This window comes from Magnolia sinica, chromosome 18, assembly GCF_029962835.1.
Source record: "Magnolia sinica isolate HGM2019 chromosome 18, MsV1, whole genome shotgun sequence".
In the NCBI taxonomy this organism is placed as follows: domain Eukaryota; kingdom Viridiplantae; phylum Streptophyta; class Magnoliopsida; order Magnoliales; family Magnoliaceae; genus Magnolia; species Magnolia sinica.
The window spans coordinates 14,242,695-14,260,727 of NC_080590.1; the positions used below are offsets into that span (position 1 = coordinate 14,242,695).

The following is an 18,033-nucleotide window of genomic DNA, read 5'->3' on the forward strand; positions in this document are numbered from 1 at the left end:
TTCCTGTACCGAAACTACATTTAAGTATCCCCACCATAGAAGCACATGCAACAACACACGTGCCAACGGCTCACGTGTCATATGCAACCCGTTCATTAGGTGGGTCTCATCATTAGCTTTCCTGGCCCATAAATTAGGCTGGTCCGGTCATCAAGCAGACCACAATATTAGAAACAAATGGACAGCCTAAAAGACCAAGATCGGTGGACTGGCCTGAATTTTGGGCCAACACATCCACAATGTAAGACCCACCAGAGACTAGTTGGATCTCATCTGACATCCATGGTCATGACTGAAATTGTACAACTGATGCAATGTCCACACGTCTAATCCCTGTGGCCTTCGGCTACCACTCATCCACATGGTGGGCAACTAGCCCTAGACACGTGCATAATGATGGAAGGATGAGAAAACAGGTCCATGGACTACAGCAAGTAAACCTCTTAAAACTGCAGGTTTCGTTTGGATGGCCGATCAAATTAAATTGAAATTTGTCAGTTTAATGAAGTGGAAATAACCAAAATCGTAATTCCTTTACCACAGTTGCTCTCGTCATTTCCTCTTGATTGAACTAAAGGCTCCTACTTCAATTAGCCTGTGCATGCAAAAACTGCATGGGTTTCTACCGGTCTGCACGACGATCTTGTGGACTACCATCTTCAGAAATTTGCTTGAAATTCTGGAACAGACTTGTAGTGGGAAAATCAAAATCAACAGAGCTTGAGAACCATACCCAGATAAACGCATGATATGTACATGTGAAAAAGGAAAGAAACAGGTTCCTATCACTACATCAACCGAAAGTAATAAATCAGAGATGCCAGATCCCACTCAAACACTCAAGCGATCAATGACCACAAACCAATCGAGCTCCGAAAATTCGGTAATTGAAACTTTGGCCAGATCCTAGGAAACAAATCCAAAAAGAATCAGAATCAGATGGAAATTTTGGCAAGGCTCAAAGTAACTGCCTAAGTTGCTGGTTCTCTTTTCGGAGCGACTGCACTTCCTTCATCAGCTCGGCTTGCTTCTCTAGAACCGATGTCATCAAGCTTGACATTTCCGTCTGTAAAATAGGGCAATTCACATGTGAAAACCGATACCAAAAGGAAAAGAAAACATTCTCACAAGAAAATCTGCTAGAGAAACAAGGGACATTTTAAGGTGATTGAGGTTGATCTTGTGGCATGTGTAAAAGATTAGGGACTTCAGGTGGGGTTGCCCTGGCAGAAATGTCAGCTGTTCCACTCATCAGGTGGGCCACCAGGGTATGTTGGATATAGACTGCTCTTTTTTCTTTTCCACTATCCATCAATATTTCTCATACACATGACCCACCTGATTTTTTAACATGACGTCCATGGAGGGCCCACTAATTGATGGTTGGGAAGATCTTCCCCAGTCAGTCTCCTTCACACGAATTCTCCTTAGCATTCTCCCTATAGAAATTGAGATATCTACCTCCTGCATATGAAATTGTCTTAGTAGTTCGATGTGGAGATTCCTCATGTCTTCGTGGATGGATTTCTGTACGGATGTGAGTGTTTCTTCAAGCGTGCGCTGAACAAGCTGAAGCATAAATGATGAGGTTCCCTGCTGCTGTTCCGTCTGAGCTAAGCTCTTTTGGGTTTGGGGTTGCAACACAGCTCCCTATTGCGCATTCATAAGAAAACACACGTGCAAGGTATTAGAAAATGTGCAACTCTCCCACATTTCCACATTTCCAGACAAGTTGACCCATCTTTCAGTTATTCAAATCATTCTTATGTCTGGCACCACCATTGATGGATGATGGATCAATCATCTCCTCCAGAAAATCCCACCCATCTGATCAGCGCACTTCCTTTAGTTGCATATTGACAGATGAGTATTTTTCTTTTGTCCATCTGCAGGCCAAAAGTCGGAGGGACAGAATTGTCCTGAGGGAGATATTTTTGCATCATCACCATCCATGGTCCAAAACGGACACACCAGATGAATGGTTTGGATCACAGAAAAGTAAGCCTCCATCCAAACATCTGACCTGATGGTTCGGGGTCAAGCACCATATAATTCCTCATACTAAGACAAAACCATGAAGAAATAACCAAAAGCTGGAAAGGGAATCAAATGATCTGGTTTTACATTTGTTGTTGGAAGAAGCCTTGACACTGTGGCCGATGTATCCGACCTCGAGAAGCTATTAACAAGCTCTTCCCGTATTTCCGCACCGGTCTTCTTTAGTTTTGGTGAACCTATCACATGGCTCGCTCCATCACCTGAGGAAGAAACAGTACTCATCCTCTCAGCGTAGCTGGAATATTTTCTAGGGAGGGCCAATTGTATTGACCCTGGAAATTCAAGATTTGCCTGGCCTGCTATCGTTTTGGTCCCAAAGGGTGAAGAAGTAGAACTAAATGGAAAACCAGAAAGAGTCTCGTGGTTGGAGATGTCTTTGCCATGCAGGCTTGTAGAACTTGTGATTGTATGTGTTAGAGAGCTGATACTGGTGTGGCTTGTGGATGCAGATGAATCTTGCAAGCCTGTGAATACGGAACTAGAAGCGCCAGATGTTAACAAGCCACTGGTCATAAAGCGTGATTGCTTGGGAACTGCTGGGCGGAGATGAGATAGTTTGTCAGACAATCCGTCCCCACCCCAAGCTTCAGGAGGAGTAATGGGCATAGAACTTGGCAGTGACAAAGTAGATGGAGTATCGTCCTGCATGAAGTTGATCATTATTTAAAAAAAGAAAAAAAGAGAGAGTGTGTGTGTGTGTGCGTGTGTGTGTCCAACACAGCAATGATACAAAGTGGGGCCTTGGTAACATGAGCCATAGGCTAAGCAAACTCCATCAGGCCAAGGGATGGGCCATGCCCTCATCTCGCCCTTCTAATGATCCTAACCATCTACGTGTAATGGACAACTACAGCCAATGGTCCATTTAATGAGGACCCAATTGGATGGTAAGGATCTTCAGATGGGGGTGAGTTTTGGCCTTTTGGGGTATCTCCCCTCCATCATATAAAAGATTTAGACCATCAACGGGCTTCTTCCCATCCATCACAGAAGCCCTCCCTATGGATGACTTGGACTGCCAAAAGGTGGGACCCAGCAGTTGAAAATTGTATGTTTCATCATATCATATGTGACAAATATCAGGGACCTCTGTAACAAATTGGCAAATCTCAGAAGGAATTCAAATGGAACAAAAGACATAAGATTTGAACCTGTTTGGAAGTTGAATTCGATTTCCAATGTGAGATTGGATGAGGATCCATACTCCCTTCTTCAGTGTACGGAAATCTCCTGGCCGACGAAGGAAACAACGATGAGGGCTTCCTATCATGGTCATTTTTTGCATCTTCATGCTCATCCCACCAAGTGCCAAGTGAGGGTGTAATCGGCTGAACTTCCACCAGTGGTGAAAACACTTCCATGTCATCATTGAAGTTGTAATTAGAACGTGGGGCGTGTAACCTTGACAAAGCCCCACCTTTCCACAAAAGGTTACGATGTGGAGTTTCCTCCACCGCCGAGAGGTATGACGTAGTTGATATCGACCCACTGCTGGTCGTTGTAAGCAGAGATGCATCAGCAACAGAAACTGAACGACCAGAATTACGGGAACCAACCAGCACTGTTGCTGAAGAAAGGCTTGATGATGTCAAAGAAGGGAGTGGATCTGGCATAAGGATTGATTCTTCCCCTGTGCCACCCAGCAGAGCAATCTCAGCAGTACAAGTACTTTCATTTACAATGATGGGCTTTGATCTTTGCCAGCATAAACTTGTAATAGCCTGATGAAAACTGGAAACAATAAGAGATTTAAAGAGATGGATTTATTTATTTTTTAATAAATTTGTTGGTGGGAATTGGAACAACCCATTAAATAATGGAGGAGACGACTTATGGGCCAAAGCTGGACAGAGAACGCTTTTTTTCCCCTCATCTTTTCTACAGTTGTAATTCAACTGTAAGAAGATATCCAGTCAATGAAGCACAAAAAACAGAGACCATGTTACAAAGAAACAATCTTGAATACATGCCTAGCTTGGATGCTAAGTAAGGTTATTAATTGCCAGGCTAGCATGCCATGAGTTGGGCTTTGGTCTCATTTCCAGATCAGTGGGCTCAGTCTGGGCCTGATTTCCAGGCCCACTAGATTAACAAACCCACCAGGGCCTAACTATCGGGACAGACAAATTAACAGGCTGGCCTCAGGCAGAACCTGGTCCAGACCATTGACAGCCCTAACTTTTAAGTGATTGAATTAGCATCTTGCCACCAATGAAGTGCAGTATCATCAAACTGCCCAGGTGGACTTGCCAACCCCAACGAAGGTGACCAAGATCAGGAGAAATGGGATGCATAATACCAATCCAAGATGCAAATCTGCAATTTACATATTACTGATAATCAATCGGAAGCATCATTCCTATGGTCATTGAGGCAGATCTAGCTTGCAATGTCAGAGTGTAATGTGAAGCTCAGAGAAAGGGCATGGGTATTGAAGCAAGGATACAGTCTTCGATCTAATATGCTTTCTTTATGCCATCTGTTTTGATCCAGGATTGAAGTGATGTTGGAGTCTATTTTCTCTTTGGCCTTCAGGTCTTTTACAATACTCAAAGACATTTTCTCAATAACAACGAAAAAAGTGCCGAGGGGCAAGGGCACAGTGTCAAGTATCACATAGGCATTGATTCCTACACACATCAACCTCCAAACTGGATATCACAAAGATTGTCTTTAATGGGCTACAAAATTAAAAGAACACGAACTCTTACAAGATCAAAATAGCAAAGAATAGAAGTTTCTACAAATTAATTGATGGAAAATGATCTTATATGACTAGTTGTATTGTAGGCTTACGATACAACCAGTTGCATTTAACACATTGGAGATGGGACCATGCAATCAATAGTTGCATAAGCGGCAGCGGATTTAGGTGAGATGGGTAGTGTCTGTTTCAAATTTTAAATGGCTAAGACACAGGTGGGAGCATGAGTTTGAAGTGAGAATGGCACCAAGGTGGAAGGTTCTTGCAGGCAACTTAGGTTAAATGATCGATCTGGGCAGTCCATGCCTTCCAGCTCACCATTGGCAGGCCAGTTTTCAAAATCACAACATTTGGATGATTCTAACTCTTTGAATTGTTGGTCATTGTCATAAGCAGTACACCTTACAAGCCATCAATCAACTGGTTAGCATTGCCTGACCAAATCATTGCCAACCAAGGTAGGTCCCTGCTCGATTTTGACCTTTCAATTGTTTATGCTATTGATAAGATCATCAGATCATCAGATTGGTGCGATCGACAGTTGCCAAAAAATCCAGATTGATGATTGATTGTGCAGAGAAAATAGTAGTATCCTACGACCAAGAAACAACTCTATTTATATTAGATCATATACCTTAAATAATTTATTTTTTTTGAAAGATAATATACCTTAAATAATTAATGGTAGTTCAACACCATTAACTCTAAAAAGTCCAATTCATTCATTCATTCATATACATACAACAGAAAATGAAGCATCCGGACATGATTAAAAACCAAACAAGAGTTTCAAGTTGGGAAAGACAGAAGCCTAAACATTACAAGATCACCCAAATGACACGTTGGCTTTTCTTTCTCCTGGACATGGCAAGAGATGGGCCCATCAATATCACTGTCAGGTGTAAAACCCCCAAAAAAACAAAAAAACAAAAAAAAAAAACAAAAAAAACAAAAACAAAAACAAAAAACAAAAAACAAGAAATAATAATAATAATAAAATCTGAAGATCCAGAAAGAAACAGGATAGTGATATACAGGCAAAAGGTTCTGTTTTGGACAGGGTACGGCATAGCCAGCTCTATAGTTGTATAAAGCATGAAGCAAAACAGCAACAGATTCAGATGAGGGACTGAGGAAACTTTTTTTTTTTTAATGTTAGCAAGTGTAAATGGCTAACAACAGGAGCAGGAGCACTACACCAAAGCATCATTTGATGCAGGAGCAGGATTGCGACTCTGAAGCATGACTTTAAGCAGGAGAGCAGCACCTGGTTAAAAGGACTGTGTGACTTAGGATCAAGGAGAATCACTACACTATATATTAGACATCAATACTCAGGCAAATACGAGGAATACAGGTAACCTAGGACAACAGAAGGTGAAGAATGCTTACAAAATCAGAATTGAAGAGAGACTTTGTGTAGATTATTAATGTATCATGGAGAAGAAAAAATTTGAATTCAAAAAACCATCTTGCTAGTAATACCTCTAAGAGGTTTGGTGCACCCATCCACACATGCCACTTAATGCGGGGGCATTTTCACACCGGGCTCGAGTGGGGTGGCCTGTGGGATGCAGGGGCACACTCGGGGTGGGTGACCCGCAGAACCCATGGATTTCGGGCCCACGAGGAGGGGTTCGGCCGAGGACCTAACCCATGGATTTGGGGCATGGGTTATGAGATAAAGGGATTAATTTGTCATGCTCTATCAGTTTGAGCTTTTAGAGCAAGTGGTGGTCCTATCAGGTAGGCCATACATGAATGGAAACAACAGACAGGCTAAAAAGATCGAGTTTTCTAGACCAACCATTGTTTTCATTCATTTGTCACCTAGCTGATAGTTGACTGGCCTGTTCTTTTGCATCAGGGCTAGCATATATTTATATCTTTAAAACACTAGTCTTGGAGATAACAGGAACAATGGGTAAAAAACATGAATCCTTGCCCCCTTTGGAGTTTTGAATGGAAAAGACTGAGGATATATGATCAAGGGAAATGTACGAATATAGTTAAGTGAAACAAAAAGGATACTACAATCAGAAGAGTTCATGTGCATGAGTATTGAGAATGTGAAGTTGTTCATAGAAGTTTGACAGATACAACACTAGTTTATGTTAGGCAAAACAACCTAAATTGTGAATTTTCTGAGGACTGAGTTTGAGTGGAAACTTTTAGCTGTATCACCCATGCATACAAAACCTTCTACTGGCAACATCCTCACAGTATAATGGTCAAAAAATTCCACTCTAGTTGCAATGGTGCTTGGTCAGAAACTGCTCAAAGATGTAAAGAATCCTAATCCTACAGATTAATATGTTAAAGAAACAAAACAATACTATCTATACATGCCTTTGCCTGCATGCACGCCAAAAAATGTAAGCAAGAAAAGAAATAATAACAGCATCCCGTAATTAACGTATTTTTCAAATGATAACAAACTTCCCAAGAAGATTTAGAGGAAAAGATTTTCACCTCAGAACTATAAGCACGAAGAACAGTGAGAGGCTGTGGTTTTCCACGAACATCATAAAATACTATACGACCACTACTCGTTCCAGCAGCCAGTGTCCAACCATCATCTCTAAATGCCAGTGAAGAGAAAGGAGCTTCATAGGGAATACAGGATGTTGATTTTCTAGTCCCCGAATCAAAAGTATATAACTTTTTATCCAGACCAACACTAGCAATTATCTGTTGCAAGGGAAGAAGATATGGATTTAAGATACCATTAACCAGAAACCCCTCCTCACTCTTAATTACAGCATAATCAGTCCCTCTTAAGATAGCATTAATTGGAAATCCTTCTCACCCTCCCTTCCCTCCCATGAAACCCCTTCTCATCCTCCCTCCTTCCCTTTCTTGAAACCCCTTCTCACCCTCCCTCTCTAGCACTGTTGCTCCTCATTCCACCAAAACCTCCCTTTCTACCTCCCTATAGGTGTGTTTAGGAATAGGATGCACTAGCGAATTGAATAGTAAATATTACTCAAATAAATTCAAAACAGCCATATTGTAATTTCCTTAGCATTCATATGTGAGGTTTAGGGCTCCAAATTGCAAATATGTTACTCTCAAGTTGGACTTGAAAGGTACGAGATTGCAATTTGAGGCTACTTATTTCATTTTGAATACCAGGAAGCATAACTAATTTTTCCATTTCCTCTTGATTAAATTGACTGTTCACAATCCAATTCGCTTGTGCATACAGATCATGACCACGGACTAAATGTTCTCCTCTGTTTATATAACCGGTGAAAACTGATAACTAATAGAGCAACGATATGACCTTGTCATTTGATGGTGAGAAGCAAACACCAGTTGTTGGTGCAGAATGCTGCTTCAGCCAAGAAACCTGCCACAAGAAAAAAGTGCATAGCCAAATTTATTTCCCATGCAAACATCATGTCTGGTGAACAATAAAACCATAAGAAAGAAGTAAATACAATGTGGACACTGTCACAATGATTTCTGAGATTAAACAACACCATGGTGGCTGACATGAAAGTTTAGTTATTTGCTGCTCTGAGAATGACTGAGTGAATACTACTCTCTACTTAAGCAGCCAATGGGGACCATCGTCCACTAGGATTACAATTTTAGACCACTAACTGGACATCTATTATATTCAAGAAAAAAATTGTTTTTTATTCAATAATATATAGAAAATAAGAACAGAAGACTTGTCTGCTTAGTTGTTAGTGCTTGATAGAACTTGCACTGGTAAAGCAACAGTTCAAACTTTGAACAACTCAAACAATCTCATAAAATATACCAGTCGGCCTCCAAAGAAGTTAACCTCCAAATTATTAGAAATCAAGGTGGGGTTGCCTAAGTTCAATCATGGCCCACATGTGAGTTAAATGCAGTGTGGAGTCTATAGAACACCTACATGGAAGTGCAACAATGTTAACTATTTTAGCAGAAGTATCCATTGGCAACCAGCTGCTGAGTACCAACATGGATTGACTGCTTCATAAGATGCAGAGTTAAAGGAGTGCAACACATGCGGAGAGAGTGGGGGAGAGAAATTAGAGAGATTAAGGGAAAGGGTGCGGCTTCACCCACTTCAAGCTACACGCACAGAGAGAGAGAGAGAGAGAGAGAGAGAGAGAGTTACAACAGTGTACAACCCATGTACACTTGTTCTTTTTTGTTCTTTTTTTTTTTTTAATAAGTGATGAACAGAGCTGGGCATTTCTGACCCGATCTAAATCGAACCGATGGCCTAGATCGGTGAGGATCGAGTAGGGCCAATCAGATTTGATCGTTCATCGGATCGATTTCGGATTAGTGGCTAATCCGGACCGATCCAATCCGATCTGCACAATGTTCATTAACACTATTTCCTGTAGTGTTGTCCACTTGAGATCAGGATATACCTCATTTTTAGTTTAGTACCATAAAATGATCTAGAAAAATAGATGGACGGCATGGATGAAATAAATACATCATGTGGGTCCACGGAGCACCAACCATCAACCAGGGGCCGGTGGTAGGGGAGTAGCCAATCCCTCTCTCTGCTCATGGCTCGAGGTACACATCGAGCACCAAGCTTTGATAGAGAGAGAGAGAGAGAGAGAGAGAGAGAGGGAAATAGTTCTATGCGGTCGAGCTCATGGGAACTTCCCATGAGGTCGAGCTGTGTGGGCCCCACCATGATGCGTGTCGAACATCAACACCGTGCATTTGATGGGTCCCCTTTAAATTATGGGATATCCCAAAAATCAGCCATATACGGAACTCAGGTGGGCCATACCATCTAAATCATGTGAAGACATTCCTAAAACATATAAAAGCACTTGGTGAGGCCCACCTAAAATTTGGATGCATCTGAAACTTGATCTTACCCCTCATCCAAGTGGGACACACATAATGAATGGTTTGGATTTGTGAACCACACCTCGGAGGGCCCAAAAAATGATTATGAATATTATAATGGGAGGGTAATCCGTAAACGTACGTGAAGCATTCACAGACTGGTATAGTCCACTTGAGCTTTGGATATGCATCAATTTTGGGTTCAACCACTAAAATGATCTGGAAAAACGAGTGGACGGCGTGGATAAACCACATGCATTAACGGTGGGCCCCAACAGAGTTTACTCAATGCTGTGGATAAACCACATGAGACAAGGCAGTTTCATGCTGTGCACGTCCACACAAGACACAGATTAGATACTGACAGGTTGAGTAGCAAGTCAGCTACTGAAGTGACCTCGCCAAGTTCTGTGGGCCCCACTATGACGTATGTGTTATATCCACACTGTCCATCCATTTTTAGATATCATTTTAGGGTATGAACCAAAGAATGAGGCAAATAAAAATTTGTAGTGGACCCCACCAAAGAAAACGGTGGGGAGAGTGATTCCCACCGTTGAAACTATCCTGAGGCCCATCATAATGTTTATTTGAAATCCAACCTGTTAAAAAGTTAAAAAAGACATGAAATAAGGGAAAACACAAATATCAACTTGATCTAAAACTTTTGTGGCCTTTAGAAGTTTTTAACGGTGGGCATCACTGTCCCACTGTTTTGTGTGTTGGGGTCCACTGGAGCTTTGGATTTAACTCGTTCTTTGGATATTGCCCTAAAATGATCTCTCCAAATGAATGGAAGGTGTGGATACAAAACATACATCATGGTGGGGCCCACGGAACTTGCTAACGTCACTTTGGTAGCTTGTCTCGCTAGTCGCTGCTCAACCTGTCAACCTGTCAGTAGCTAATCCGCGCCATCAACACAGCAGGTTACAGGCTGGCTGTGTGGATACGTGTCGTGCAAAGACAAGCGGAGACGCGCCTCGAGCTCCGAGTTGTACAAACGGCTCAAATGAGATCAAAATTACATGGGCCCCACAATGATGTATTTATTATATCCATACCGTTTATCCATTTTTCGTGATCATTTTAGAGCATTTGCAGAAAAAAAAAATGAATCATATCTAAAGCTCAAATGGACTACACCGAAAATAGCAGCGAGGATAATGATTTTCACAGTTAAAAAATTCGTAGGGCCCGCCATAACATTTATTTTCCATCTAATCTGTTAATAAGGTTAAAAATACATGGATGAAGGGGAAAAACAAATTTCATATTAATCCGAAACTTCCGTGATCTCCAAAAGGGTTTCAATGGTAAATGTTCAATCCCCCACTGTTTTTTGCAGTGTGGTCCAACTGATCTTTAGATCTGTCTTATTTTTCGGCTCAAGCCTTAAGAAGAACTCTCCAAATGGATGGACGGTTTGGATATAACACATAACATATAATTTTTTTTGAAAGATAACTGATTAGATTAAAGAAAGAAACGGAACTACAACAGAGCTAGATCTGCTGAGGGAGCAGAAACTAACTAGGCCCCTAAAAAGACTAAGTCTACATCTTTAAGAACATCAGTATGAGAGGCCCATTCAGCGATAAGACATTTGACGTTAAAACCCACTAAGTGAGAGGGCTTTGATTCGTTACGGAAGCATCGGCTATTTCTTTCAGTCCACACAGACCACCATGTGGCAAGGATCACCATCCGCCACAGCCAGGTTTTCAAGTTGCCTATTATGATACTGTGCCATGGTTTCAGGAGAAGGTCCACGTCTATGAGAAAACACCAACTAACCTTGAAACATGAAAGGAGATCTGTCCAAATGGAGGATACAAACGGGCAGTGGATAAGCAAATGCTCCATTGTTTCTTCTGCTTTCAAGCAGCGGATGCAAACGTTGGTTAGGGTCATTCCTTTTCTTCTAAGATTGTCCACTGTTAGGATTTTCCTGTTCCCAACCAACCAACCAAAGACCCGAAGCTTCGGGGGGGGGGGGGGTACTTCCATATGAAGTGGGGGCCATGCGAAATAGCGCTGCTGGGATTAAGAAGAAGCTGATTGTATAGCGATCTGACTGAAAAGGTTGAGGATCTATCAGCTTTCCAGATGAGATTATCCCGGTTAATCTGATTTGGAGAGGCATGCTGGATGAAGTCAAGCAACTTCACAAATTCATTGATTTCCCAATCATCCAAGTTCCTATGACATTGAATGTTCCACACCACTTTGTCTACTTCAATAGAGTAATTTTCAGCGATAGAGCTGTCTTTCTTCACAGATAACCGAAACATGTTGGGGAACTTGTCTTTCAAAGGTGTGTCTCCTAACCAGGTATCTGTCCAGAAACAGATACTATCTCCCTTGCCTACTTCAAAGCCAATCCTTTGGAGGACCTCTTCCTTCATACGAAGGATACCCTTCCAGATGGCATATAGTTTGACCATATAGTTTGACCCACAGACCCAACCCGATCCATACTGTACCCAACCCAATCCGACTCAGTTCGGGTCAGGCCAACCATGCATCGAATTGGTTCGAGTCAGATGTCCCGGACTCGGTCCCAAATCGGATCGAGTTCAGGTCAGCCCATGTAGGTTTCGGACCGAATCAAGTTGGACCAATCCGATCCGACTCGGCCCGATGCCCAACTCTAGTGATGAATCATAAATGATTTTATTCAAAGGAAAAGGAAAAAAGGATAATACAACAAAGAGAGGCCGAGCCAAAAGCCAGACCTCCAAGCCAGCAATGCCAACACAATATACAACCCCAAAACTATGCAAACCAAACTAAACCCCAGACTCGATTACTGCAGATCAATCCTGGTCAGCCCACTTGATCCAACACACTGTTTGGCTACGAAATCAGCTTGAGTCTCGCTCCTTTGAGATGGCCACAAAAGCCATAGATTGGTCCCTGCACCTGTCCCAAGCTTCTTCTATGATATGAGACAATCTCCATGGGTAACCCTCCCATATCCCACCCAATCGTGTTTGATGAGTCCCCCTTAGTGATAACTGGCAAGAAGCTTAGACAAGTCACCATTTTCATCACTTGAAGAAGGACAGAAGCTTCAGCTTTATTGGAGTCAGCGATACCAATTGAACCACAAAACTTAGCTAACTGTGCCCCATTGTAATCCCGCACTAAACCCCACACACCCACCAAGCCTATGTTCCCAAAAGAACGCCCATCAAAATTGGCTTTAAGAGTACCTTGAATGGGAAGCTTTCATGCCGTAGTCTTGGGGGGCTGGTCCACACCATATGATCTCATCCCAACCTCTAAGCATCATGGTTGTAGAGTACCCTCTGAAACCTTCAATTGTCTTGGCTCAAGCGGTCATATCAAACACGATCCATGAATCACCTACTATTCTTTTGACGCCATCACATTGAAGATGCAATCATTGCATTCCTTCTAGATGAACCACAATCCCTCAAACAATCAATCTCCGTAGTTTCCTTTTGCATGATCCCCAGACAGATGATCTCCAGCTGCCAAGGAGCTTCATAACCAATTCTGGGAGCACCCAGCTTATCTTGAATCTAGCCAGAATCATATACCAAATTCCTGCGGAAAACGACAGTGAATCAGCAGGTGGTTGGCCGACACTTCACTGTGGCAGGCATCAATTCAGAAGAGCCCACCCTTGATTCTTCAGGTGATCACATATGAGGATCTTCTCCAAGCTAGCTAACCACATGAAGGCTCTAATTTTGCAAGGGCTGGTGCCTTCCACGTGTTCAAGAGCTTCAAAATGAAAGATCCAAAGCGAATGATCACACTGCAAAATGTTCATGATGTTCGATCCTCCTGATTCTTTAATCCTTCCCATCCTGCGGGATATATACTGACTGAAGCACTCGAATGATTAGGTGAATTGGATTGTTTCTTCCTCCAGACAAACACGGTGCACAATTTCTCCACCAACCCGCTGAAAGCACTAGCTCACTGACACTTCCTTACACATAGTGAGAGGGTATAACCTTTCAATTCTCTGCCAGAGGCATGTCTAACACACCAGGGATCTTCCCAAAACTGAATAGTAACCCATGAACACTTTTTTGGTGTTGTGGCCTACTCAAGCTTTAGATCATTGTTTTTAGGGTGACATCCAAACATGAGTCGGTGGAACAAATTTACAATATGGATGGTACATAGACATCACAGTGGGCGCCACATATCCTTGTAGCACAGTCCCCTCACACCTCGGCTTATGCAACAAGCTACACGTAAAGTGAAGAGGAAGTGGGAGCAAGCTAATTGAAAAGGCAAAAATGCTCCTTGGTTGACGGGCTAGACGCACCCAAAAACTACCTTGCTAACACCCCTCCCCCGATTAATTGCAGGCACAAAAATGTCTGAAAACTACTTGCCTTAATGTTAGTAGCGGTTATCATTTTATGTTATTAGAAAGAATTAAGTAAAAAAAAAAAAAAATGGAAGAGATTCATCAAGGCAACAGATAGGAAGGAACCAAACAAAGAGATGGCCACGGTATGATCTTATCTGGCATGTGTAAGAGTAACTAGATGAGGCGATGTGAGTACATTTAATGTTTCAAGTGGGGTTCATTATCTATGACCTTCTAAATCCATGGGAAAGTGATTCTGTGAGCATTGGATTTATCACTTCTATAGTAGCCATATAAAATGGACTTCAAGAATATATTACAATTTACAAACCTTTGGACTTCGCCCCGTGGTATCCCACATGTGTACAGATCCATTGTCACCTGCTGTCACCAAAACGTGCCGGCTAATTCGAGAATAATCAAGCACTCTTAATACCTGGCTTTAAAGAATTGAAACAACTAGATTAAACGAAAACCAATAAATCTGTACCCAGAAACAAATATTAAGGCTGCATCAGGATGTTCAACAGAAATTTCTGATAAAGAGTAAAGGACCAAGCAGAACTAGCCCAGTCATTCTAGCATGGGATGCCCTCAAACGACCAATACTATCGCTGAGTTCAACTTCTAATGCAAGAAATTAGAGGTTTGGTTGTTGTTATGAATTAGAAAGGTGCCACCCACACTATGGTCATTTCCTCTATAATGAACCGAGTAAATTTCAATTCAGTTGAGCATCCAAAAACACATTGAAACTAGCATCCAAATGAATGTCATTCAGTGGAGTATGTCAAATACCAAAGTTGGAACCAACCAAACAACCTGTTCATTTGGGTCCTTGAGTTCAGCAGCCCGTGTTCCAGAAGCCAGGTTATGAAGGATAAGATCGCCCTTCAGACTAATTGATGCCAAATGCTCATCTTTGCAATTATACATTACACCAGTGACTGTATCTGTGTGACCTTTCAGCCACTTGATGCAGCGCTTCCTCTGCAGATCCCATACTCTTACAATTTGACTGCTACCTCCAGAACAAAGATACCTAGAACCTTTGTTGCTAAAGCTGATAGCTAATATGGATTCCTGAAAGGGCACAATAACCAGACAAAAACAAAGGTACCAAATCATACATCCAGACCAAAAATTGATGAAATAACAAAACAAAGCATATGAGAAGAAAAGAACACTGACATCAATGTTGTCTCCAACATCACTCCCAGAAGTCGGGACTGTTCCCATACTCTGCCCATTTTTCCGCCATAGTGAAATCTTCTTGTCATCTCCTGCACTTGCAACAACTAAATCTGCAGTGAACAAAAAAGCAAGTTAACACATAACCAGCACCTCTGAATAATGAAAGATCTCATTTGAGTAATGAAACACAAGTTTTCGACATTCAAATAAAATAAGAGTGAAATCTCCACATTTGTTTAAGAGCATCAAACGTAACAAGCAACAACAACTCTTGATACACTTTTGTAAGTATTAATATCACAGTGCTTCTCTTTTGCACCATTCATAGAGAAAATGTGTCAAAAGTACGTAAGAACTATGTGATCTGAGTACGTAAAGGATAGTGATACAACAGATCCTCTATACCCGACCTCTCAATATATGGGTAAGACAGGGGTTGTCACCAAGCCGTGAATATAATCATGTTCAAAGGTTTCCCTGTCAATATTAATTAGTTGGCTTTGTAGAACAGCTAGTATGATTCATGATAATTATAAGATAACCAATATGCCTAGAGTTCAGAACTGCATAAATGAAGAGTTCAATTAACTACTAATATCCAGGATAAGATCCCTTGGTGTATGTTTTTGGCAAAATTAACTTATAATATCCAAGATGAGGTCCCTTGGAGTATGTTATCAGCCAATGACACGATGCTGGGTGATAAGACTAGTCAAAGGCCCAAAGCTAAATTGGAGCTTTGGAGGAAGGCTCTAATATCTAAAGGTCTAAAAATGAGTAGAACCAAGACACAGTATTTGGAATACAATTAAATAAAGAATGGTCATAGGTGCAAAGCTTAGTTAAAATTGATGGCCAAGAAATGCCTCGCTGATTTGTTTTGGTAGTTCGGCTCTATCATTCAAAAGGATGGAGGGATTGAGGAGGATGTTTTCAATATAATTAGAGCTAAGTGAAGGGAATGGAGATGTGCCTCTAGGGCATTGTGATCCTCACATGCCAACGAAAATTAGGGGGAACTTGGGCCTTTTATTGGCAAACAAGATTCACAACTTTGGCCCGAAATAGCTGGAACAAGGCTATGATGATGATCATGACGACGCTGCTGTTGTTGTAAGAGGCACCTCTCCAATCCAAGTTCAACAGAAGCTAATTGTAAATGGATCCACATTTCCATCAAGGAGTTATTTGAAACCCTCATGAGTGTGACGTTTCATACAGATACAAGAATTATGCAAGTGGCATATATGTACCTCGAATTAAACCATCTAAAATGTAGAACCCACTGTAGATGGATAATAGCTGCAAAATCAAATTGATTAGACGATACTAAGCTTTGATTAATGGACACTTGTTGATTGAATCTGGCAAATCGACTTTTTCTAATCTTAATCACATTAGCTGCCCAACTCATTCTAATCAGGAACATAAGCGGAATATGCTTTTTTGGTTTACGACCTCTCTAGCGGGCCCACAATTTGGATGGTCCGATTTGAGTAACATGTATACCATGAACAAAATTTCCACCACACTCTATGACAGTTTCGAAGTTCACCGTGTATGACAACTCAGCAAATTCTCTTTTTTCCTTAAGGTAGACCATTCAACTAATTCAAGAAAAGAATTAATAAGAAAGAAGATAAAACCCAACATGGAAACCCTAATAAAGATCAAATCCAAGAAAAGGAATCAAAGAATGTGAAACCAAGAAATGAAATTTCAGACATCATTACAACTTACTAGTGTGATTCCATTTGACAGAGTTCACTTGGAAACCAGGCGACGGCACGTAGCTCAAGGTGCAGGGATCGCTGCTACCCGTCCCCTCTGAAACATCGAAAAGCTTCACGGTGTCGCCTCCACAAGCAGCCAAAAGGGCAGTCGAGGGATCCATTAAGTTCATCATCGTCACCTCACCTGTGCAATTCCCGTCTCCTTAAGGCTACAAACGAACCAGAATGACGTAAAAAACACTATAATTACCCTAAAATGGACCAAAATTTCAAAAAGGGTAATGATATTTCTACCCGAAAACTGAAATAAAATTTTTAAAAAAATAAATCTAAAACCCTATTTCCTAAGTCCGAATATTAGCATCCGACCGTTCAAATACGTACCAAAATCCGACCGTCGACGAGATCCTTTCTCGAAATGGACTCGTACGCGCAGCAGTCATTCCACCAGTCACATGTACGAGCTTTTCTTCCTCTCGTATCTCCGACTCTGCCGCTCTCACTCTCGGTTTCTGTCGTTTCTTTTTTCTTTTTTCTTTTTTGCCTTCTTTTTTACGTTTGCTTGCACACGTGGCGTATGTGGGAGGAAAGACTTAACGTGCATGAAATCCAACCCGTCTATCAGTTGTATCACCCGTTCTTCAACGTTGATTCGAAACATCAGACTTATTCAAAATTCAGGTTAGCCACCCCGTAAAATTATACCTAAAAACCTCTAAATTCACATGGTATGGCACACCTAAGGTTTAGAATACTGTGAACTTTACATAATTGTTTTTAAACTGATGAGCACACCTGATGAATGGATTAGATCGCATATAAAACACCAGTGGGCCCTACAAAAGCTAATGGTGAACTGGACATCCTAACTTTTTTCCTAAGGTGTGGCCTAACTGATATCTTATCGATGGTCATGATTTTTGGATTCTAACGTAAAAATGAGGGAGCGTAACTGATGGACCGGGTAGATATCATCAAGGTCCCACCCACGTAGATGCGCGAGGTACCACCTAGCGCCTAGTACCCTGGCTCAACTCGTTGCCTTGAAGAGGATTCCGTCCTACTACCCCCGCCTGGACCGGCTCGGTCCCGGAACGGCTCCATGGCACCCACCATGTTAATGGAATTTATCCACGCTGTCCATCCATTTTAGGGCATGGTATTAG

The 18,033-nt window shown here is 41.6% G+C and overlaps 1 protein-coding gene across 2 annotated transcripts; it reads right to left on the reverse strand.

The window, feature by feature from the left end:
- Positions 1–696: 696 nt before the first annotated feature.
- On the reverse strand, positions 697–17,400 carry LOC131232578 (protein NEDD1). 2 transcript variants are annotated; one of them, XM_058228894.1, is made up of 11 exons: positions 17,252–17,400; positions 16,875–17,076; positions 15,132–15,244; positions 14,763–15,023; positions 14,272–14,376; positions 8,049–8,114; positions 7,235–7,453; positions 3,210–3,779; positions 2,125–2,700; positions 1,462–1,650; positions 697–1,066 (listed from the first exon to the last, which is right to left on the reverse strand). In XM_058228894.1, exons 2-11 carry the CDS (start codon positions 17,038–17,040, stop codon positions 959–961), a joined length of 2,373 nt encoding a protein of 790 aa, XP_058084877.1. In that variant the 5' UTR covers positions 17,041–17,076; positions 17,252–17,400; the 3' UTR covers positions 697–958. The 2 variants fall into 2 exon arrangements, with proteins under 2 accessions (XP_058084877.1, XP_058084879.1); XM_058228896.1 differs by lacking the exon at positions 7,235–7,453.
- Between the last annotated feature and the right edge of the window lie 633 nt (positions 17,401–18,033).

What these genes read in the sequence shown, in the direction of transcription:
- LOC131232578 (XM_058228894.1), bottom strand. Translation starts at nt 17,040, where the DNA reads ATGATGAACTTAATGGATCCCTCGACTGCCCTTTTGGCTGCTTGTGGA. An exon ending in CCACGGGGCGAAGTCCAAAG is followed by an intron (nt 8,115 to 14,271) that starts GTTTGTAAATTG and finishes TTCTTGTGGCAG; the next exon opens with GTTTCTTGGCTGAAGCAGCA. An exon ending in TTCGTGCTTATAGTTCTGAG is followed by an intron (nt 3,780 to 7,234) that starts GTGAAAATCTTT and finishes AGTTTTCATCAG; the next exon opens with GCTATTACAAGTTTATGCTG.